Source organism: Protopterus annectens, chromosome 5.part0 (assembly GCF_019279795.1).
Source record: "Protopterus annectens isolate FY-2018-M chromosome 5.part0, PAN1.0, whole genome shotgun sequence".
Taxonomy (NCBI): domain Eukaryota; kingdom Metazoa; phylum Chordata; order Ceratodontiformes; family Protopteridae; genus Protopterus; species Protopterus annectens.
The window spans coordinates 259,841,710-259,867,407 of NC_056735.1; the positions used below are offsets into that span (position 1 = coordinate 259,841,710).

Sequence of the window (25,698 nt, forward strand, 5' to 3'; positions counted from 1 at the left end):
CTGGTCCCTTTACTGCCACTAAAAAATGAGCCTTTTACTTTTATCACCTGTCATAGCCCTCAATTTGACTTTATTTTAGGTTATTTATTATCCCTTTGGCCATCCCAATACTAGGGGGAGCCATGGACTTCCACCTTTTAGTTATTCACTTCTTGGGTATCAGGACAAGAAAACATCAATGCATTTCTAGGTTCTTGTAAGTTCAATTTCTGCGCAGTCAAATAGAAAGAGGGATTTACCCATGTTCCTTCCATAAGACTTTATTAACCAGGTTCGGAACTTGTCCCTTAAAAGTTGCCAGTGCTCAACATTCTGAAAATATATGCCAAGTGCCCTTTAATCCAATATTGCATCTCCAGCAATCTTTTGGAGATGACTTAAACATCTTAGCTAGTTTAACAGACATATAAAACTATCTTTGGAGAAATTACTGTCCAAAAATTCTAAAGTGCCCAGAAGTAGTGGCATGTTTGGGGGACAAGCATATCTGCTTCCAAAGCTGTACAGTTGTTGGAATTGCAATCACACATATTATTATTATTATTATTATTATTATTATTATTATTACTTTTCATGTTAGACCACTCATCATTAGTTAAGATTTATACATTTATAGTTTAGGTATGTATGTGTTGGCTGTACAAGCTAGTTATTTTTTAAATAGGGGAAGGATATTTACAAATGTTAACACAACAAGTTATGACAGAGCAGTTTTGGCATTTTTTAACCTGATATGGGTAAGCAATGGCTTATGTATATGATTGGATTACGCATCTACATCAATACCTTAATGACTATGCAAAAAATATTCAAGTTTCTAATTAAAAATTTATAACAACAGGTCCAAAATCACATCACCTAAAATTTGGCTTTGAGTAAAGTCACACTCTTAGTAAACAAACTTCATCTGTAAATTGGAACATTGATAGATAATAAAAGTGCCTGGATGCTGGAAATTAGTTTTCATAACAAGTGACTGGGTACAAAGTCACACCATAATGGTAATTTCATTGAAATTACCAGTTTCTTTTTTTCAAAGATATGTTAAGGTCTTTTCAAAATAAACATACAATGCTGATGGGTTTAGAATCCTCTACTCAGAGCAGTAACAGTCACCTCATAAGTAAAGTTAGCCATGTCACCACATGGCTATTAAATGTGTGCTGTACAGTGTCTTTGTTTAGATTAATGATACAATTGCAAGGAGGACTACATTGATCAGACTGGTGACAGCAGCAGTTTGTGGCTTATATGAGATATAGAAAGAAAGATTAATATATCACTATATCTACTGTAATCATAATTATGCAAATTAATCATTGCTTTATTTGCATTTTTCAGACTTATTTTGTCTCAGCTTAAAAAAATATGTATAAAGAAAATATTAAATGAGGACGGTGTATAATACCTAAGCTTACATCTAAAGAAATAGTTAAATTAACTACATTACTTTAATTTCTAGATCTTCCCACAAATTGAGGAGATGATGATACAGCCCTTAAAAGAATCTCATGATCGCTATGAAGACCTCAGACAATTAGAAGAGTCCATGCGAGAGGTAAGCACCCCTAGCCTTCAGTTTAGAAAAATAGCAGTAAAATCACTTAATCGGTAAAACTCCACATCCTTATATACTAGTCCCAGATAAATGATTATTGTTGTATCTTAAATGTATAATTTATTTTGGCTATGTGATATACAACTGCACATCCTACTTTTTTTCTTAGAACTGTTTTGGCTGCCTACTGGAACCTCATTATTTCATTCTACACAGATGGTTTGAATTTGGAACAAGACTTGAAAGGTTTGAAAGTTCACTGAGACATGAAAGAATAAGTGTTCTAAAACGGGTGTTCCTTGTAGAAAATGGGAGAGTCTGAGACTTCTTTACTATTTGTGAGTAGTCAGGTCAGATTATAAGTGGTTCAGTACAATAGGGGAGACAAGTCAAAGCAGCCTGTCATTATTCATGCATTATGTGGAGATTACTTTTGCTTCCTGTTAGCCAAATAACTGCTTTTTTTTGTCCCTTCTCTACCCTGTTTCAAGTTGTCTGGCTGTTCCAGTGCCCCCATCCATCGCCGGGTCTACCTCCTCCTTATTCTTCCCCTTGAGAGAACTGGCATTGGTGTAGGGCATCCTGAGGGGCAGTACTGGCAACTGCTTCTGCTTGCTACTTTGACTTACCCTTATTTCCTCATCCCCACCATCACATTTGTCAACAAATCCAAAGGCTACTCCTCTCGGTGGATCATGCCTCCTCTCAGGGAACTTTTTCCGATGAATACCCTCCCCACCTGGATGGTAGTGCTTCTGATGCTCAAACTACTAACTGGACCCAGATCAACCTGAGCCGTAGTCATTAAATAATTGCTTCTTGAGAGTCTAAACAATGTGAGTTAATGGAAACAGTGCTCATTTTTATGACTGATAGATATTTATAAATTGTTTATGTAGTTGTGTATGGCTGGTACTCAATAAATTCACATCCCACAGCTCATGAAAAACTCCAGGAAAGCAGTAGGTATGCCAAATAAGGTCACATCTTCTGAGATTCACAGACATATGACTCTTTGAATAACGTGTGTAGGTTAGGCTGCATTTTGGATAATAGAAATGGTGCAAGTGTGCCAACACAAAAAGGGAGGGCCCCAAGAAATGCTGATGCCATGTTCAGCATCACATGATACTGATACTGTCCTCAGCATCACATGGTAATGATACTGTGCTCAGCATCACATGGTAATGATACTGTGCTCATCATCACATGGTAATGATACTGTCCTCAGCATCACATGGCAATGATACTGTGATCAGCATCACATGGTAATGATACTGTGCTCAGCATCACATGGTAATGATACTGTGCTCAGCATCACATGGTAATGATACTGTGCTCATCATCACATGGTAATGATACTGTGATCAGCATCACATGGTAATGATACTGTGCTCAGCATCACATGGTAATGATACTGTGCTCATCATCACATGGTAATGATACTGTGCTCAGCATCACATGGTAATGATACTGTGCTCATCATCACATGGTAATGATACTGTGCTCAGCATCACATGTTAATGATACTGAGCTCAACATCACATGGTAATGATACTGTGCTCAGCATCGCATGGTAATGATTCTGTCCTCAGCATCACATGATAATGATATTGTGCTCAGCATCACATGGTAATGATACTATGCTCAGCATCACATGGTAATGATACTGTGCTCAACATCGCATGATAATGATACTCTGCTCAGTATCACATGGTAATGATACTGTCCTCAGTGTCACATGGTAATGATACTGTGCTCAGCATCACATGGTAAGCAATGTCAGTTAAAAAGTAGCCATGCTGTACTATCTAGTCTTCTCCACCAGGGGCTCAATACAAAAGGAAGGGGTACAGCAGACAACAACACAGGAGTGCAGTCACACTCTAGTGCACTTCACATGCAGGTAAAAGCAGAGCTCTCACCACCGGAAGTTCCCTCACTACTAGATCACTTCATTACCATAACATTTAAATTACTACTATTTCACAGTCATGGCAAAGCATACAGAAACAATAATGAATCACACCCTTATGTGATGCAGAGAAGGGAGTAATCAAGGTGCACTACATCCTTCTGTGCCACCATCTGTATGCCAAAACCCTTTCACCCTCAGACAATAGCAAAACAATATCATAAGTAGTTTAAACTTACAGTGTTGCATGACTGATATCTTACTTGGCTGATCTGACTACTCCAAACACAGATATTCACACAACATGCCCCCCCAGGTACCTACTCCTGTATTATGGTTTTGTCATATCTCTGTCCACCTAGGTCTGGTACATTCATCAGTGTACTGTTTCATGGTGTCTAAGGAGCAAGAATTTAGAGTAATTAACACTGAAATGGTTAACAATCTTGTTCCACTTACTGTGATCTCCTGTGAGACAATGGGACAGATGTCACAAGTCCCTATATGACTTTATGTCCAGTTGCAGTGTGTGTTACAGAGGTAATGCACATTGTCACATCCCATGTGAACATATTTGAAAGACAACTGCAACAGTAGCAATTGTATACAAATGGGATTACTATAATGGGCAAATATAGTCCCCCATTCCCTGGTGTTAGATCTCTAGACAATGTTAGAGAACATAATTTACGATTCCTGTGTACATTATCACTCTACCTTCTACTTAAGGGGTAAATTAAAAATTTCAAGGCTTTATTGGAAAAGCTCACCCAGACTCTGCCACAACTTGCTGTGAGAGACAGGTTAGCTTGCTTTTGATTTCTTGTATTTTGTATTACTTTCCACTCCACTAACTACCTTGATTATAGCAAGCTCAGATGCTCATAAGCCTAGTACTTATTATACAGCAGGAACTTCTTATTGTAACATTTGTTAATGTCTGTTATGTACTTTACAGATAAAGATTGTAGTTGTCTACTGATGTACTATGTTCTTCATCTGTAAATATGTTGTAAGTAATTGCTATGTTATATTGTTAATCGCTATGTAATCCAATGTAACTACTGGGTGTTTATTTTAACTGTGGAGCTTTTCTCCCCGGGCCTCCACTGAAAATGGACAACATCCAGTCGGACACTCCCGGTCAACAAATGTAAATAAATAAATAAAAATAAACAAGTAAACTTTATTATCTTCTTCTGTTTTTGTGATTTGATTTTTTATAGTGTTTTACTTCTGTTATGCTTTTAATTCTAAAGACATGCGTCTGGAGCATCTCTTCCTGGGCCTCCGCTGAAAACAGGCTCTGTGGAACCTAGTCGGACTTTCCCGGTCAACAAATGTTAAATAAAAATAAATAAAAATAATTGCATATTTAAACCAGGAAAGAGACGACAACTGTGCCTCTTGTGAGTCACACTGAAAATATTTTTTTCCTACCCTCCCACCCTTGTCCACTTGTGTTTTTAAACTCAGCTGTCTTTGTAGTTGTTGTCTTCCCCTTATGTTAATTTGACCACATATCTCCTTCCTTCTCCCCTTTCTTTGGCCATTGTGAGTTTGCACAGAAATATCATTTTGTCAGATCACTTCCCTTCAACCATTTACATTTATTGGCCATCCCACTGTATTCCATAGAAACAGAATATAAAGTGCCCACCCCCTTCCAATCTATCTTGCTATTTTAAAATTAGTAGCTCCACTTAGATAGCTAAAGCTTAGTTACACCCACTTTCAAATCTAATTGCTTAGTGAGCACTGCAGCTCTTAAGATATTAACCCATTTTTCTATCTTACCGTTAAAGTCTGCAACATCTACTCCAAGACCACCAATTATTGGAAAGCCCACATTCTGCCTGTCAGTAGTCATATTTGTTTCTGGTGAGGGAAGGAGCACAGGGACATTATTATCTGGAGACTGCTGATCACTGGAAAGCATAATAACTGCTTCATAGGTACCAGCTTGGAATTTGTGCTTATATTTTGCGCCTGGTGAGAGAAAGAGCAGAGTGCATCAGGCAGTGAATGTCTGTGCTTGACATTCCTGATTGGTCTGGTTCCTATTCAAGGCATCTACCAGAAAAAGGCTACAACAAGCCTACAGACCTTTGCATCATCTGGGGCAAGACTGTGTGGATAACCAAACAGTCTGTGGCCTGATTCTCATCTTGGAAATTGGTGCTAATGTTTTGCTTCTGGTGAGAGAAGAAGCAAAGGAGCATTGTATCCCAACAGAGTAAAGCTGTGGTGAGACCAGCACTAGTAGCAGCCAGGCAGTAGTCATTTAAGCATCTCCCCTCTTTTCATCATTCTTGACAAGCTAATTCTTTGTTTTCAGTAAGTACTGCTTGATTTGTTTCTAACTTCAGAATATCTGCCTATAAACTTCATCCATAAATCATCAGGGTCCACTTATTAGTTTCCCCTCAGGTGTTTGGCAGTGCCTTGTATAGACACAGACATCTTGAGTGACATTATTCCTGTAAAAGCAAAACTGAATTTTAACCAATACCTAGTTTCACACAGGACAACTAGTTTGCAGTGATGAGAATTGCCCCAGTGTTACAAACTAGATACTTATGACATTGCTTTATGTTCTCTCTCCAACTGTCTAATCAATAAAAAAGAGTATGTTGCCATGGTTATGAACTTTCCCACTATCTCTATTACCAGCTTGGTGGATATGGGCATCCTGAAGCAATGTAGAAATTGCCTTATGTTTACTGACAACCTGTTAATTCTTAAACAAACTAATATGGTATGTGTAAGAGATGTATTTACACAATGTCACTGGAGGCAAATCTCTCACATAAAAGTACTCTCAATGGCATAAGATTGTCAGTAGTACACACTCTGCACCCATCACTCAAAATTCAAAGCAGACATACAGACCCACATATGCTGAAGCACTTAAGTGTAACCTTCCTAAACCCCAAAGATCCCCTAGCTTAAGTACACATAACAAAAACCCTCAGCAGCCCCAAATGCACTCTTTCAATACAGCACCCACATCAACACATACAGACACATCTCATGGACCCCCTACTTCTAAACCCATAAGACAAGCCACCACACAATCCAACACTCTGCTCATTGGAGACTCTCTTGTGAGACACACCATACCTCTCAACCTGGAAACATCAAAAATCAGGACAAGTCTCATGAAAAAGAGGTACAAATGTGTATGCTGATTAACATCACATTTGCATACATAATTATGTAACCACGCCCACTCCAGTAGAATTGTGGGATACCAACTTTCAAATGCAAACTGAAGAACAGACAACCAAAATATGACACCAGTCTCCCCGCAGCCATTCCAATGTCCCATTACCTGTCTATTTTGTCGCATTTACCATAAACACTAATGTGTGCATACTGCTTTACTTCTACAATAATTATTTGGATTTTATTTTTACATTTTGTAGCACAATGCACAAACACTAATAGAAATCTGCTAAACAAAGCAATACTGTCTCACAATGAAAATAGACTTGGCATTAAAACTTTTCTGCCCTTGAAACTCACATTAATTGAAACAGCAGTGAAACCCATACCACATCCAAAGAAAATGCACATATGTGTGAGATTCTGGATCATTTGCTAAGAAAGGGGGTAGTATGGGAATCATAAGTCAGATGACCAGATATATGTGATTTCATTTTGTAATCCAGGGCAAAAATGATCCACGCAATACATATCTACATATATATATATATATATATATATATATATATATACATATATATATATATATATGTATATATAAAATAGAATGACAATAGTGTAACCCATACATCTCGCATAGCTTCTTGCACGTATTTTCAATTTCAGTTTTTTTGGGTGGGGGGGGTGACAAACATTTTGGAAAGTTGCTAGAATAAAATGTTATGTTACCATGATGCATTTCACTGCCAAGGCTTGAACCCAGAACCCTGTATACTACAGTCAGAAAAATATACCACTATGCCTAATCAGCAGTTTCCTGAAAGATAGGAAGACTGAAACTTAAATGGCTATCATTTAGTGAATTCAGTTCTCACTTGTCATCATAGTTCTCAACCTCTTAGCACAAAAAAAACCTGGACAAAGCCAATAATGGAGGAATACAGAATTCAGTTCTCACTTGTCACCATAGCTCTCAACCTCTTAGAGCAAAAAACCTGGACAAAGCCAATAATGGGGGAATACAGAATTCAGTTCTCACTTCTCACCATAGCTCTCAACGTCTTAGCACAAATAAACCTGTACAAAGCCAATAATGGTGGAATACAGACCCAAAATAGGGACACATTTATCTTATAAACTTAGAAAATTGCTAGAGTAAAAGGTTTTGTGTTACCATTTATTTTCTGAAGAATATAAAGGCTGAAATTCATATGACTGTCATTATTTAGTGAATTAAATCTTTCAGGGATTGCCACAAAAATCCTGAAAACCACAGACGTTATAAGGAACAAATCAAAATGGAGGCATACATTCACGAGTGGTGGAGTCTAGGGACTTTAGGCTCTTTTTACCCTGTACCCAAGGTACAGGATTTGAGCCTGAGTACCTCTAGCCACCAGGTGTATTAAATTGGGGAGCCTGAGTACCTCTAGCTACCAAGTGTATTAAATTGGGGCATTTTCACACACACACACACACACACACACCCACACACACACACACACACACGCACACACACACACACACACATTTGTATGGCCCAACTCATCACCAAACAGTAATCAGTTGAGGGTTCACTATATCTTTTAGCATGAGGGTCCAAAACATATAGTATCAGGCCTACTGACAAGGCTACATGGTTATGAAGGTGACCTCTGGCCGAAGATGATTATGAGCATACTTGTGATTGAAAATGTTGTTAGTTATGGCTGGTTCATTAATAGTACAGACATGACACCACTTGGATTCAGATCAGGCATGACATTCATCCCAATCACACTCCCTTAGGTATCTTTATCATTCCTACAAGTGTGACCTTAGAACCAATTCTGAGTGTAGTGGTAAAGCCAACTAAATGTAGCTAATACATTCCAGCCTCCCACAAAAGGTCTAGTTACTTCCACAGCAACAAGGTGGCATTCCATACATCAAAACCCAGATTTCATTTCCAGGGTATAATCCATCTTAATCTAACCTGCTCCTGCCTGCCACTTAATTGCCATGACATTTGACTTCTGTCCTTTGCAGTGCATGTGATGGCCCACACAGTGGCTCCATACAAGTTTTTTTTTGATTGACAGTGGACAGGTTACGTGTGCCTCCCAGCTATCAGACACCCTAATCTAGGGTGCTATATGCATATTAGCATAACTTACCAAATCTGTGGAGCTCAGTTTAAATCCACTTGTGCAGAAAATGGAGTATTGGACTGTTTTCTAGGGTAAATTATGTAACTAACTGTTTGGAAAATGTTTGTAGTAAAATTACATTGCTTCCCATGATTTTGTATGTTATTAGACACTTGTGCATGTCTCATCTCCACAATCATAAATTCTGGTTTGTAATTTTTGCAGTTCCTGTGGAGTGGAAAATAATTTATCTACCTCATTCTGCAGAAAACTTTAGCTCAAGTGGAGTGGTAGAGTGGGAGATTGGCGACTGCCCATTCCTCAATAAGAAGAAGCAGGTGCTGTGTAATAACTTATTTCCCCTGCTAAAACTGATATTATAACTAGTGTCTTGTACATTTTCTCTCTGACAAGCATTAACAATCTATCCCTACACACACACACACACACACACACACACACACACACACACACACACACACACACACACACACACACACACCCACACACACACACACACGCACACAAAACTTACTTCAATCCTTTCTGTTCGCTCTGCTCCAGCCAGAATTCTTTCCCTGCAGGCAGACAAACGAATCCACTTCCCAAAAAGAGAATGGCTCCATTAGAATGAATTCCACCCAGAATCCACTTCCCAAAATAGAACGGCTCCATTAGAACAAAAGCTCTGGCACTTGCTCGCATCCGGACCACTCCCGCGCACACATCCATTCAAAAAGCCAGCCAGAAATACGTGATCATGAGTGCTTGAGCTCAATTCCAACAGGCTGGTAGCCCTGACAGAGCTGACATCATCATGCACATGATGACATCAGCTCAAACTGTGAAAAAATAAATAAAAATTAAAAAAAAAACAGCAAAAAAGTCAGAAATGAATGGGTGCAACTCGGGAATCATGGCACCCCAATATTTGGCCCCCAAAACTTGGTAAAAAACAAATTATTTGGTACGGTTGGGAGTTATGAGACAGACTGATGTCCCTCTCACCAGGCTAAGTAAGGAGAAGGTCACGGTCGGTTGCGTATCAGGGACTAGGATCCGCCACATTACGCATGTACTCAAGTCATTGGACAACAAGGACCAGTCAGACTCAGTCATAGTCCATGTGGGTGTAAATGACTTGAGACATACCTCCATAGACTGTATGAAGAGAGACATCATGGAGATCTCAGAATATGTGTCCCAGGCTGGTATGAGCCTAGCACTGAGCAGTATTTTACTTTCTCCAAGGATGATGCCACAATATGAACAAAAGATGACTGACTTTAATAACTGACTTAGTTTCTGGTGTCATTCTAAGAGGTTGCAATATTTGTCAGCATGGAAGGAGATGGTGAACAGACCACACTGCTTTGACTGGGATGGTCTGCACCATTCCCCTCTAGTCCTTTGAAAATTAGCTAAAACATTGTCTACCCCCATACTGCCCTTTTTAGGTAATGCCAAACTGAAAGTACTTTCTACATAGCAAATTAAAACCAAGACAATCTAAGGATCTAAACAAAAAAACTCCACTCTCTAGAAGCTGTCTTCACCCTAAAGCATACTGATGTCTGTACAGTCATTGAGACATGGTTTAAAGACATAGAGAGCACACCAACAGTTCAAGGTTATAATGACTTCCATACATTTAGACCAGTTACTGCAGAGACAGGGACTAAGCATGGTGTCTCAGTTTACATCAAAAATAAATATACCTCAAGGCTGGTCAAATAGGACAATGCACTTGAGTTTCTCCATGTTCAAATCACCATAGGCAAAATCCAGTACCTCATCCTTGCAAGCTATACGTCCCTCTATATGACCCAGGAAACCCATACCACATATTTAAACTTATTGGAAACGCTCGCCATCCAACCCAATACCATATTCATGGGTGACTTTAATTACTTCATTATTAACTGGGAATTCTAAACGACACCAAACATACAGGCACAGAGATTCCTGGATTTTGAAAACACAATCTCCCTGGACCAGACTGTCAATACACCAACTGGGGTGCAACCATACTGGCTCCAGTTCTCAATAATATGAGAAAGGGCTGTGCACACCCTAGTATAATGTCTTCCCTGGTAAGGTCAGATCACAAAATGGTCTCCTATGAAGTAAAAATAAAACCTGGACTCCCAGCTAACCCTGGAATATTCAAGAACTACTCTAAGGCTAACTTCCTGCTACTAAATGATAACCTGGCAAAATTTCAAGCCCACATAAACCCTGAGAACACTGCTGCCTATGCAGAACTGTTCATAGAAACCCTATATAAGCATGTTAATACCTGCATAGAGGCCGCTGTACCCACCAGGAAGAAGTACAGAACTACCTCAAAAACAAGCCACCCTGGTGGAATCACAAAATCAATCGGCTGTATAACGGAAGGAAGAAAATCATGGCAAGAATTAGGAGGTGCAGCACCCAGCAGGATAAACGCACTCTCATCAAACTAAACAAACAACTCAGAGGACAAATAAAGTCTACCAAAGCCAAATTTGAATTAAATTTTGTGTCTCAGGCCAAAGACAACCAAAAGGCATTCTTTAGCTATGTCTGCAACCTCAAAGGCAATACACAATTGTGTGCAGAACTCATAGCAAATGGAGCCACCTATACTGGGTCCGAATGGAGAGATGATAAATCAGTAAGCAAAGGAGAGTAGCATTGCTGGAATTAAATTCATCCTCAAGTCTTGGTGGACTCTGTTTTTCACAAAATCTCACCAAGACAATACTGATATATAGACTTCATTTTATATAGCATATGTCATGGACAAAAGTAGTTTTAAAATAAAAAATACAGCTGGGTGCACAAGACCCAAGATAAAAAGTGTCCAATCCTGGTAGGTGCACTGGTGCCAGGACTGGAAAAACTGACGGTGTAGAATCCTCAACACATGGAAATATTCCTACAATGGAGCCAGGCCAGGCCCAGGGGAACAATGACCCCCTCCCTTTTGTAGAAGGAAGTAGCAGTCCAAAAATAAAATCACAAAAAATGATAGGCCAAAAAAGAGACATGCAGACGATAGAGTGGACTATTGAGGATAAGAAAAACATTATGTATTGTTGCTATTATACAAGAAGGCCTGAATTTCCAGATAGAACACATATGAAAAGATTAAGAGAGAAATTAGAAGAAAGAAAAACACTTCCACAAGAAAACTGTCAGATGCTTCAAATGCACATTTGTGTTCATTAATACAATAGAGCCATGAAAAATACTATAAGACCAAGAAACATTGGGCTATTTGGAAAAAGAAGCGACTGAGGAAGTGCAAATATATAAAGAACATAATCTAGAGTCTTTTTGAAAGGTATAAAAAAGAAATATGGACATGGGAAAGAAAGAGAGATCTGATATGGTGCAATATTTATGTAAAGGAGAAAGACAAATTAATCAACACAAAAAAGTAAGCCCCGAAGATATTTGAAGAGAAATATAGGTAAAGGCATCCAGATATGAAAAATTTCACAATAAAAAATAAGATCACAAAGAGGGAATGCAAAACAGAAGATTATTCAAGTAGATATGAAAAAAATATATGCTCAAGTTATAGAATACTTGTGAAGTAAAGGACATAATGTAAAAAGTCTAACACAGGATATATCACAGCATGATGGAATGAGTCCCCAAAGTAAGGAGAAACAGGAGGAAGAGGACATGTCTGTAGAAAAAATATGGACATGGGAAAAATGAAATTTAACATGGTGTAATATTTATGTAAAGGACAAAGCAAAACTAATCAATACAAAAAGAGCAGCACCAAAGATATTTGAAGAGAATTACAAGTAAAGGTATCCGGGCATAGAAAATTTTACAATACAAAAGTAAGAAAACAAAGAGGAAAAGCAGAAAAGAGGATTAGTAATGGAGATGTTAAAGAAATAGAAACTGAAGTTATGAATTACCTGCAAAGTGAAGGATTTAGTGTAGAAAATCTAACTCAGATAACATCACAGGAGGATAGAGCAATGGACACCCAAATGAAGGAGAAACCAGTGGTGCAGGAAGCAGTTGATCCATTGCCATATAAAGATACTCCAATGCCTTCCATAGGAAACCAGTACAAACATTCAATTGGAGTTGAACAGCAAGGGAAGGAACAGGAAACTGTGGCAACTCTGATGCAGTGAATGCTGTGGAGTGATAGGCCAGTGAGGTCTCATATGAAAGAGCAACGGATGACACAGGATAAAACTGAAGAGAATGTGGCACAGGAAGATGCTCTGGAACTCTCTATAGGATGCCCACAGGAAATGGAGAAAAAAGAATGTGCTCTCAGTTTAGAAGAAAATGATTTAAGGGAAGAGTTGCCTGATTTAATAGAGATGGACAGACATATCAAAATTAATGAAGGAAATAGACAACATATGGTCAATAAAACCCAAAAGTTAGAAGTCTGATAAGACAAATGAACACAGTAATTAGGATTGTCCATAGAGATTTGTGCTTTATAAAAGAAGTAAGTAGGCTATATTACTGTGAAGCTAAATTAATAACAGATAAAGTCTTACCACAAGAACACAGGGTAGTAAGGGAAAGGAAGAGGAGAAATTGAATGCCATCATGGACACATCGAGTAGAAAAAACTATAAAGCAATTAATCCAAAAACAACAAAGTAAAGTATCCAAAAACAACAGGAGGACAGAAGATAGGCTCCAGGTTATAAAGCTTTAATCAGACACAAGTGCTTTCACATTTGCTTCTTCAGGTACATAAAAACAAACTGAAATTAGTCATACTTTTAAACATTGCTAAATGCATCACATGACAACAGTACATCACATGTCTATATACACTCCATTACTATAAAATATTAAAGCTATATGGTAACCACAAAATACTTAAATATTCAAAGAAAATCATAAAAATATAATCATAAAATATTTCTTATATACTTTGTGCACTATAAAAACATTGTTAAAATACATATTCTTAAAAACAACTGCTTTACCTACGTAGAGGTCTGGCCTTTAGCTTTGGTCTCAGTGGTATTTGTTCATTGAGACCATGCCCCATATCAGCTCTGAATAAGACTATCCATCTAGCTTCCAGTTCATCTGTTTTATTAGATGTCCCCGCCCCTTTTTATTCACAAAACTCCTAGCAATGGCCATAAACTTAAATTTATGTTGGTTGTTAGTATTCACATGTTTGGCCAGGGCATTACTTCTGCTTTGTTTGCCTATGTGATAAATGGGTTCTCTAACCCTCTCCTTGAGTGTACGGCCTGTTTTTCCAATATAAAATTTCTTGCATACTACAAAATGAGCGAGATACACTATATGCTGTATATCACATGTAGCTTGTACTTTACATTTATACAGCCGGTCCTGATCTGGATGTAAAAATTCATTGCTTATATCTATATACCCACAGTATGAACATTTGCCACAAGGCTTAGTCCCCATACCACCCGTAGGTATTTTCTTTTCTCTGGGTGCACATAAGCGTCTCTTCAAAGACTTTTGATTTTTGAACAAAAATTTAGGTTCATTTTTTTATCCATTTTGTGACCGCCTTGTCAGTGGTCAATATCCCCCAGTGTTTACATATAATGTTCATATAAGAGCCAACATCACTAGAGAAGCTTAATGGCATCTTTAACTAAGGCTTATCACCACTGGTCTCTTTTTCCTTAGACCATCTATCCAAATAATAAGGTCTAGCCTTAGTATGTCACAAACTAACTACTTCTTGTATTTGCTTCTGTACATCTCTCTCTCCATAGCCTCTGGCCAGTAAATCATTCCTCGTACTGTTCAATTGTTGATGGAAATCTGCATCCCTAACGTTCAACCTAGACGCTCTCAAAACCTGATTCCTAATGACATTATCAAACACATAGGTAGGGTGCATACTTCCTCTACTTAAAAGATGGTTAACATAACATTCCTTTCTGTACAAGCATGTATATATGCTCCCTTTTTCAATATTTACTTGAACATCCAAAAAGTTTATTCTCTCATATGAGACAACAGATGTAAACCTTAGAAAAGTGGTGGTTGCATTCAAGTACATAAGAAATTCCAAGAACTCCTCTTCTGTACCTGCCCATAAAACAAAAAGGTCATCTACAAATCTACGAAAGAAGAAAACTTTGTTCTGATATGGACAACTCAATAAAAACTCATGTTCCCAGACAACCATTACTGCACTGGCATAGCTTACGCTGCCAGTATAAATCACCACCAAACAGAAAAACATTATTTTCTAAGACAATGCTCAATAAATTCCTCATTAGTATAATTTTACTTTCAGGGAAATCAGAATACATTTCCATAAACCTGGTTAATCTTTCCAACCCAATCACATTGGGTATAATAGTAAAAAGAGAAACCACATCAAGTGTTACCATGAGAACACCTTCAATAGAGTTGCAATTATTGAAAGTGTATAAATCTCTCAAAAACTGTTCCGTGTCTCTTAACACATGTTCTCTACTATTTAAAAGTGGTCTCAAATATTTTTCAATGATAATGGATGCCCGTTCAGTACACTAGTTTCTACCGGACACTATAGGCCTCATGGGTGGGTCAGTAGTGCTCTTGTGTAGTTTAGGCAAACCTTGGATAATGGGTGTAGTAGGTGAGGTAACTATAAAATTATAGACTGTTATCTATCATGCCATTCAAAAACATATCTTTTAATTGCTTATGCACTTTTTCTATGAACAGCTTAACCCTAACAGGGGGCAGTTTCTCATAAAAAACATCTTCCTTCAGTATGTGAGACATAGTGAAATAATATTTATTTTTATCCATAATGACTATAGTCCCTCCCTTATCGACAGACCTGATTACTATTGTGTCATTCTTCTGTAAATCCAGTAAAGCTTCATGCTCTGATTTTGTTAAATTGTAAGACTTTTGCCCCTTGTAATGTTTATGCCTATTAAAATCATTCAATGTATTACATCCTGTATGCACATTTTTTCAAAAATATGTATTTTTCAAGAATATGTATTTTAACAATGTTTTTATAGTGCACAAACTATATAGGAAATATTTTATGATTATATTGTTATGATTTTCTTTGAATATTTAGTTATTTTGTGGTTACCATATAGCTTTAATATTTTATAGTAAAATGGAGTGTATATAGACATGTGATATATTGTCATGTGATGCATTCAGCAATGTTTAAAAGTATGACTAGTTTCAGTTTGTTTTTATGCACCTGAAGAAGCAGATGTGAAAGTGCTTGTGCCTGATTAAAGCTTTATAACCTGGAGCCTATCTTGTGTCCTCCTGTTGTTTTTGGATACTTTGCTGTAGTTTTTCTGTGGACACAAGGACCTGCATACAAGTGTTTTTTATTGTTCTTGCAAGAAGTGTCACTGTTAGAAGAGTATAGAAGAAGGAACAGATTTATTTATTTGACATTTGTTGATTGGGTTAATCCAACTGGGCAGATGCCCTTTTTCAGCAGATACCCCAGGAGAAAAGTTCCATAAGATACATATATGATATAAAATGATAAAGAGAAATTTAGTATAAGTATTGTCACAATACAATGACATATATACAAAAATACTCAGAAAGACAGACATGATATAAGCAAACACAGTATCAGAACAGATCAGGATCTATTGTGCACTGTCGCAAATAATAAACTAAAAATATCAACACAGGCAGAAAAACTTAGAAGATATGTAGATAAATATAAAGGAAAAGTACAAAGTAAGCAATTTATTGATGACTCAAAAAAGTTTTATAGAGAATTGGGAAACAAGACAAAATGAATTGGTACACCCCCAAAAAAGGAATTACATAAATTTTGGAGACATATCTATAAAGATCGTTTGCAACATAACAAAGATGTTAAATGCATAGAAGAAGTGAAAAAAAGTATAAGAAGTTCAAATATATAGGATATGAAATGGGATGAAGTAATGGCCAGAGAGATTGAAACAAAGTTAAGAAAAAAACCCAGGCCCAGATGCAGTACCTAACTTCTGGCTAAAAGCATTAACATCTTTGCATGAAGATTACGCCATGAGTAAGAACTATTTGTATCCTTATCCTGAGCAGACACCAGCCTGGCCAATAACAGGAAAATACTCCTACTTAAGAGTGAACCTGCAAGCTATCCTAAAAACTATAGACCAACAACTTGCCTTCCAACGATGTATAAACTATACACTGGAATTGATGCTAACAGAGTTTATAGTCATTTAGTAGAAAACTCAATCATGATAGTAGAACAAAAGGTTAATAAAATAAATTCATATGGAACAAAGGATCATTTGTTGTTAAATAAAGTCATACTGGAGAACTGTAAATAGGGGAAGAATATAAGTATGGAATGGATAGACTACAAAAAAAGCATTTGACAGTATCCCACTTTCATGGATAAAAGAGTGCTTAAAAATGTATAAGATACACCCTATACTGATCGAATACATTACAGTGACCATGAAAGAGTGGTAAACCACTTTGCAGTTAACCAATGATAAAGGACAAATTATTATTCCAGGGATAACAATTCAAAGGGCAATATTCCAGGGTGACTGTCTGCTTTTCTTTTGCTTTGCACTTAACCCATTAAACTGTCTGCTTAACAGATTAGGTTATGGCTACAATTTGGCTCCCAGTAAACAACAAAGTGTAAAGATTTCTCATCTTCTTTTTGTAGATGATTTAAAATTGTATAGTTCTTCAGATGAAGAACTGAAAGTACAGCTGCAAGTGGTCAGAACATTTTCCGATAATATAAGAATGCCATTTGGTCTTGATAAATGTGCAAAAGCAACCTTTAAAGCAGAAAAGCTGCAGCACCAAGAAAATATCATTTTGGGACAAGAATGTGATATAAAAGAACTTGAGCAGGAGGGAGTGTATAAATATTTGAGAACTGATGACGGATCAACAATAAAACATGAACAAATGTGAATAAAACTTAGTAAGGAACAGTTTAGAAGACTTAAATTAATACTGAAAACAGCGTTGACATCTAGGAACAAAGTCCATGCTATAAACCAATTTGCTCTTCCTGTCCTAACTTACAGTTTTGGAGCGACTGGCTGACTGGCCCAAAAGGTGTTGGATAGGTTGAACAGGAAAATAAGAAGGATGCTTCATGCTCAGCAAATGACTTATAAAAATCAGTGCATACCAAGATTATATATTCCCTCTTCTAAAGGGCCTCCTCAAAACTGATTACATGTATAGATCTCAGTTGTGGGACTGCATACATATCTGCTGACCTCACAAGACCCAAATGTGGTGAAAGTTTTGAAACATGAGGAGAATAAGTCTAAGATTACTTCCCTGCTTAGTTTAGCAGAAACATATCGGTGTCAAGCAGGAATGGAAATCATAACAGAAGTAGATAAAAATCAAGCAGCAACTGAATGTGCCAAAAAGCAAAAGAATAAGGTGAAGGATCAGATGAGAAGGCAAGAAGTGTGGAAAATGCATAAATATAATTGCAATTATAGAAAACTCTTGGAGCACTCTCATGTTGATCAGGACTGAACACAGGAATGGTTATGGAGAGGTGAATTTAAACCAAAAGACATAATATTGGCAGCTCTAGATAGTGGACTACATACATGATGGTTTACAAAGTCCATTGAGCATGTGGGTGAAACAGACAAATGTAGGTTTTGTAAAACAGAATTGGAAACGGTCGCACATCTTGTTGCTGCTTGTGATCTACTGATGGCAGAAGGACTGGATACTGAAAGGCATAATAATGTGGCAAGACTGCTGCACTGGGGATTGTGCAAACATTATAATATTGAAGCAGCTGAAAAACACTGGAAACATGAGTCACAAAGCATCACAGAAAATGATGTTTACATCACATGGAATCATCCATTACCAACAGTTCAAAAACCAGATGAGAGAAAACCAGATATAGTGGTCCACGAAAAGAAGACAAAAGTAGCATTGATCACTGAAATTGCTACACCCAGTGACTACAGTGTCTTATGCACAGAGAGACACAAACTCATAAAATACCAGGATTTGCAGGCAGAAATTAGGGCAACATGGAATAAGGATACCCAGACAGTTCAGTAGTAGTAGTAGTAGGAGCAATGGGTCTTATAAAAAAGAATTTACAATCATACTTAGATATGTTACTGATACATGTAACTATGTATAAACTGCAGAGGCAGCCATTACTGGGCACATTGTGGGTGCTCCAAGCAGCACTTCTGGCTAACATCAAAGACTGAAACAATACTAATTTCATGAACTTTAATCGTACTTTGAATTAGGAGTGGGGGTCCATTCCCATCACGCTATTAGAAACACGAAAGACTTGGAGAAATTAAAAGAGAGAGAAGCCAAAAGATATAGCAAACCTGCTGGCCAACAAATTCAGCTCCACCTTAATCCCTCTCTCTACATCAAACTTCCCTCAGGAAATACTATCAAATATAACTCCCCCTGCTATCACTAGGGAACAGGTCCTTAATGCTCTCTAAGGACAAGTACACTGCATCACTAGGCCCAGACAATATTCCAGGATGCCTTTTAAATAACTTGAAACGTGACCTATCAGGTCCTCTGAAATTGCTATTTAATTGTACCTCCAAACAGGCTTTGTATCTCTTGAATTAAAAACATCAACAATCATACCTCTGCACAAAGGTGGGCCATCTACACACCCTGGAAACTACAGGCAGTAAGTCTCACTAGTCTGATATACAAAGCCATGGAAAGAATTATCATGGAAATGATCCATAATAATACAGTAAACCTAAAGATACTGGACCCTACCCAATTTGGTTTCATCAAGGGCAGGTCATGCCTACTCAACTTGGTGGACTTCCTTGAGAAGGTCACCAAAACAATGGATGAGAGCAAAATGGTTCACACTGCCTACCTTGACTGGCCAAGGCATTTGACACAATACCCCACTCAAGCATTGCTGACAAACTCAAGAGGTTAGGTACAAACCCTTATGTCACCCAATGGATAGCCAGCTGGCTCACAGACAGGACCCAGGAAGTTAGAAGTGGGGAGTCCACCTCTGCAAAGAGGCCAGTCATAAGTGGAGCCCTCAGGGATCGGTCCTGGGACTGCTCCTTTTTGCCATTTACTTCTCTGAAGTCAAGGCCAATGTCATTGTCCTCTGGTGGACTAAATTTGCAGATTATTGCAAATTAGGAGCTGTCATTGAATCCCACACTGACACAGATGTTCTCCAGGAAGAGCTAACACAGATAAACAACTGGTGTCAGAGCCATGGTCTAAATCTAAATGCTGAGAAATGCATAATTGTATCCTCCATAAAGTTATCCAACCCTGGTAACTATCCTATTGACAAGACAACCCTTAGAGTTGGTCCAGTAGTCAGGGACTTAGGGACACACATAGACAGTAATCTAGCCTTTTACCATCATGCATCTGCAGTACTGAGGGAATCAGTCTATGTTACGCAATTTATAAACAAAGGAATGGCATCTGGAAGTCATTACTCCATTGTACTTGCCCCTTTGGTATGTACCTAACCAGGTATGTCCAACAGCTGGAGCTTCCACAGAGGTTCCTTAATAGAAGAATACAGGGCATAAGTAACATGTCATATGCAGACCACCTCAAGGCTCTATCCCTGTATTCTGTCTCCAACAGACTGTTGAGGGGAGATCTATGCATGGCATACAAGGCATTGTCAGACCCCACCCTGATGGACCTCCTGCATATCCGCAAAATAAACTGCACCAGAATTACCCATTCTAAAGACATAATCCTTGCCTGTGATATAAACAGGACCTGCTGGAGAGACAGATATGTACCCCACAGACTACCCCTTTTCTGGAGCAAGCTCCCCTCCATGTGAAGCAGAGTTCCTTCCTAACCCAATTCAAGTGTGACTTGGACAATTGGATGGGTAGCAGGAAATTCATCACTGTTTTAGCACCTATTTTTCTAATTGATACAGGCAGCCTGTAAATGGTTCATCTCCCAAGCCCCTGCTTACACTTATCAAGGGTAGCAGAACTTGTCAGAGATTTGGGATGCATGGCTAGGCTTAAAAAGGTCCTTGTGATAATTAGCTTAATAAATACCTATAAACCTAACACTTTCTGTGAATCACAGTTCCCTTGGGACTCATACAAGAGGGGACTGTGCACTATGCTGGAGAATCATGCAAGCTATGAACACTACAAAATTCATTCTTAACTCCATGTCAAAGAAGGTACAAGATACAAAAGAAGATGACCATACTGTACAAGACCTAAACAGATACACTGCAGTAAAAAGTGGTGTATGCAAAAATACCAGCTGGTGCTTACCCATACATAGTATGGCCATGTTGTGGCTAAGACATAGGCAACCCAATTAACAATGCACAAAGTACAGGGCATAATTATCATTTGCGTAGACGAACAAGACAGTAAAGAGTGCACGTCGTTCATGTGGAAGTCTGTTAATGTGAGTGCTGAGATGGGAAGGTTAATGTGTAGAAGGGCCAGGCTCACAGGATGCAAGTGATATGCTGGGGGGTTGTGGTGATGTGTATACATGTGTATGCAGGGACACAGCCTCAGCACTTGGTGCAGCACTGTGGCTTGGTTTACTGGACAGATCCAGGGTATGCACGACAGAGAGTTCAGCTTCTCATGCATGTCCCCCACCACTAAACCTGGCTCTGGCAGGAATTGCACTGGCTGTACCATAACCTTGGCTCAGTGTTGGTGTGTTGTGTGACCTAAACCAACATCTGCTGACTGTTGTGTCAGCATGACAATGACCCTGACCATGGGAACAGCCTCTCCTGAGCATAAATGCTTCCACAATTGAATTTTCTGTGGAAGTGCAAGCACTGTGGGACCAAGGTCTTATTCAACACAGCCCTGTAGTCTAACATCTGTGGATGTAGTAGATGATGACCCTGAGGGTGGCCCCTTGGTCCTGACAGAAGATACAGAAAAGACACTGCACAGTGCAATGTGTGATTCAGTACAAATCACACACAAGGGTTATGTACTCTCAAAGCCTCAAACCTCAACAAGCATAGTCTGGATCACTATTTCTGCCATGGCCCTGCAAATACATTGGATGGCAGCTACTGGCACACCAAATTCAGGGGGAGGACAGTAACTATACATCTGGCAAGCACCATTTCCCCTTATGTGAACTCCCTACCCATAAGTGCTAGGTGCAGATGTAGACATCTGTGATCTAGGGGCCACCACACTTCCATTATCTGTAGTGACCCCATCAAACTGTCCACGTTCATATGATTTTCTGGGTATCCACAGGCATAGAGATTGGGTTCATAGTCTGAGTAGGGATGTTGAGGTTATACTCCCAGTGTCTGATACAGACACACACACACACACACACACACACACACACACACACACACACACACACACACACACACACACACACACACAGACTGTGCACCCCTTGACCAGTCCTGATTATTCCCACTATCATTATCAGAGGCTACTGATCTTCCAGCATAAGACAGGGGCATTTCTATGGTGCTAGTGACAGACAAATGTTCACCTGTAAATACACCCGATCAAAAAATTTACAGTCTATGTATGACCCAGAACCACAACTACTCATGCAACTGATATTTTTACAGCCATAAAACTATGATAACAATTAATAACCCTGGCCATACCTCATGCAGATAGATGTAGAATTTCTGTCCCAAATGTACCTGTATACTATACGCCAAACAATTTTAATGAACATTACATGGACTACATGTTAAGAAAGCATTTCAGCTATTGATAATATGATGTAGGACTACATACCTGAATCATCCAACACCACACTGTGGGATTCTGTGGAGGTGGTACTGCCTTTTTGAGAGGAGCTCTTCTCTCTCCATAAGAGAAGATTCATTTGAAGGCCCACCACCAGTTGCATTCCAATTCTGTGCCACATATAGTATCCATGTCCCTGCAATGAACCATGTGAACAGAACATGAACAGTCTCCCAGCTGACTTGACCCTAGAACCCTCACTAACTCAATTCAAAAACAAACTCAAGAAATACTTCAAAACTCATTGGTTATGTCCTTGCATTAACCCCGACTAGTGACCTCTCTCTTTCTTAGGTGCCTTACCTTCAACTACTTCTAACGTTTTTCTACCACTCCATTTCAGGAAGGGTCAATTGTATAACTGCTGCTCAGTGTGTCTTAAACCTAAATGTAATGTTATGTATGTTTAACTTTGAAAATAATGTTATGTTTTGTAAAGTGTTTTATAATAAGTACTATATGTGCTAAATGTTGGTATTGCTTATGACTGTAATCTGCTTGAAACTAGCAATTACTAAATGTTCGATGTGTATTATTATCTTGGAGCTTTTCTCCCTGGGCCTCCGCTTAAAATGGACATGTATCCAGTCAGACTATCCCGTCAACAAATGTAAAATAAATAATAAAATGCATAAATGTGATAGCTGTGGTCCTGACTACCCACAGCATTTAAATCACTGACCATATCAACACAAGTACAGTCACAGAAAGACTGGTCATCCGAATGGACAGCTAAGAGAGATCAGTCATGGTGATGGAGGACATGTAATATCACCTTGTTTCCTGCATCTGCAAGTTTGGGTTTGAGGGTGGATGTGGTTGGGCCTCTGGATTCCTCACTTTTTTACAGCCCTGCTTTCTAGACATTGCTTTGTTAGCATGGAAATAGGGGAATTAATATCCTTGGTCTTGCATGGCCATAAAAAATCTGTACAATAATTTTATATTATTCAACCATATATTATACTCAATGGGCCAGATTCACGAAGGCTTGCACGGAGTCTAAGAGTAGTGTAAGCCGGTAGACAGCCAATATGTCTGCCGAGCGATCCAGCAACAGCCGGCAGGGGCGTGCATGAGAGCTCCTAAAACAACTCTTGCACGGACAGTGTTATGTTATGCAAATTACCTCATTTGCTACTGAAAGCTATGTAAATGAGGTAAATTTGTGATCCAGGAAACACTAACCTGTCTGTGGAAGAGTAGAGTTATTTGCAGAAATGTACTCCGTTGGTAACGGAGTACCGTTCTGCAAATAGCAAAACAGAGCTATGACAGCTCCACATAAAGGATGCATCCAGTTGAGGAAGAATGCCAATGGCCAAATATAAGGCCATTGGCATTTTGAGCTGTTGAAAATTAATAAAAATCATTCTTTTCCCCGATCTCTGATGTTTAAGCGTAGCGCAGTGCCGCACAAACATGCGGTGCTTTAAAAAACAGAAAATTTTTAAAAAGCCAAAAATAGGCATTCTCATTAAAAATATTCTTCTGTCATGCAGGTGAATGGCAGGCTGAAGACAACATGGCTACTGAGTAGTGGTTGCTAAGGGGGGAAGCTCAGTTTGAGAGATGTAACCAAGCATTAGTAGGCAATCCTATGCAAATGAGGATAAGGATAGTGAATCCCAATTTTCCCTGGCATGTGAGCCATGTCCCTAGAGTGTAAGTGTAGGAGTAGGGGAGTAGTAGAGTAGAAGATAGATGACATCATGAGGGGGTATGTATGAAAGACTGTAAGCTCATTGGAGCAGAGTGGCTTGTGTTTGCTATGAGTTACTCAGGATTGGAAGAGGCGTGTCTACAGTTGTCTTAACTGAAACCCAGAAACTGAAGGTGTACGCTATGGATATCACTGAATTTTCTTGCAAACGTGCTTACACCGTGTGCGCGCATGTGCGCTTGTAAACCCGTCTAAGCCTGTGTGTGTGCATGTGCACCCGCTTAAGCCTGTGCAAGCCTGTGTGCGGGCATGTGCACTCGTGTTTGCGCTTGTTTGCACGGCGCTGCCCCCTGTGAAAACAGAAAGGGAAAAGGAAGGAAAAGTAGTAGGAAGTTAACCAAGGAGAACTAGTAGAGCTGCCAGTTGAAATCAATCAGAATCAGCCAATTACACAGGCAGTACACTAGCCCAGTCCAGCACTTAAAACTCTGCAAACAAAATTCCCCCATGTTTTTCTCAGAAACACTGCAACACTGCAGTATACAAAGAGAGTGAAAACTTAAAAAGCTTAACTCAGACAAAAAAATGTTAGGGGCTGCCATTGCTATTATAAGGCAACATGTGCAAGATGCTGATGGTGGTGCCATTGCGAATGCTGCTGAGCAACCCACAGTGAAGAGATGGAGAAGAGTGTACATACCCAGGGTAACCTACCAGGGGCTACATGAGCTGGAGATAGTGGAGCGCTATAGAGTGGACAGAGACCTGCAGCAAATTGTTGAGCTGTGCAGGCCATGCCTCACACACAGAGCCAACAGAGGGGAACCCATCCCAGTGGAAACCACGGTATGTGTTGGCCTAAGAATACTAGCAACAGGTACCTTCCAGAGACCAACTGGTGATATGATGGGGATTTCACAGGCATCAGCATCCAGGGTACTGCACCAGTTCCTGAATGCCATGTCAGCATATGTCGGTGATCATGTATATTTCCCCAATTCCCATGAGGCATTGGCCAGCAATATGCGTCTCTTCCAGCAAATAGCAGAATACCCTGAGGTAGTGGGTGCAATTGACTGCACGCACATACACATCAAAGCACCAGCCGGTGAGTGGGGTAGGGCCTACATCAACCGCAAGGGCTTCCCCTTCATCAACTGCCAGGTCGTGTGCGATGCCCAGGGCATAATACTGAATGTGTGTGCTGGCTGCCCTGGAAGCTACCACAATTCCCAAATCTGGCATCTGATGCAGCAGTACCAGACATTTGCCAATGGGGACATCCCTGACGGTCACCTAGTGGGGGATGCTGGTTACGTACTGGAACCATGGCTGATGACACCCATCAGAAATGCACACACACCTGAACAATAACTCCATAATGAGGCACATGCACAAACATGAAATGTAGTTGAGCGTGTGTTAGCGATGCTCAAGTCACAGTTTCGGTGCCTGGACACATCTGGTGGAGCCTTGCAGTACTTACCAACTACATGCACCCA

The 25,698-nt window shown here is 39.2% G+C and overlaps 1 protein-coding gene across 3 annotated transcripts in view; it reads left to right on the forward strand.

Moving 5' to 3' along the window:
- Positions 1–25,698, forward strand: part of PDE9A (phosphodiesterase 9A) — an 851,735-nt gene that overhangs the window by 684,443 nt on the left and 141,594 nt on the right. For all 3 annotated transcript variants that reach the window (XM_044072227.1, XM_044072229.1, XM_044072228.1), the window contains one exon: positions 1,463–1,558. In XM_044072227.1, coding sequence (XP_043928162.1) covers positions 1,463–1,558 — 96 coding nt within the window. The remainder of the gene's footprint in view (positions 1–1,462; positions 1,559–25,698) is intronic.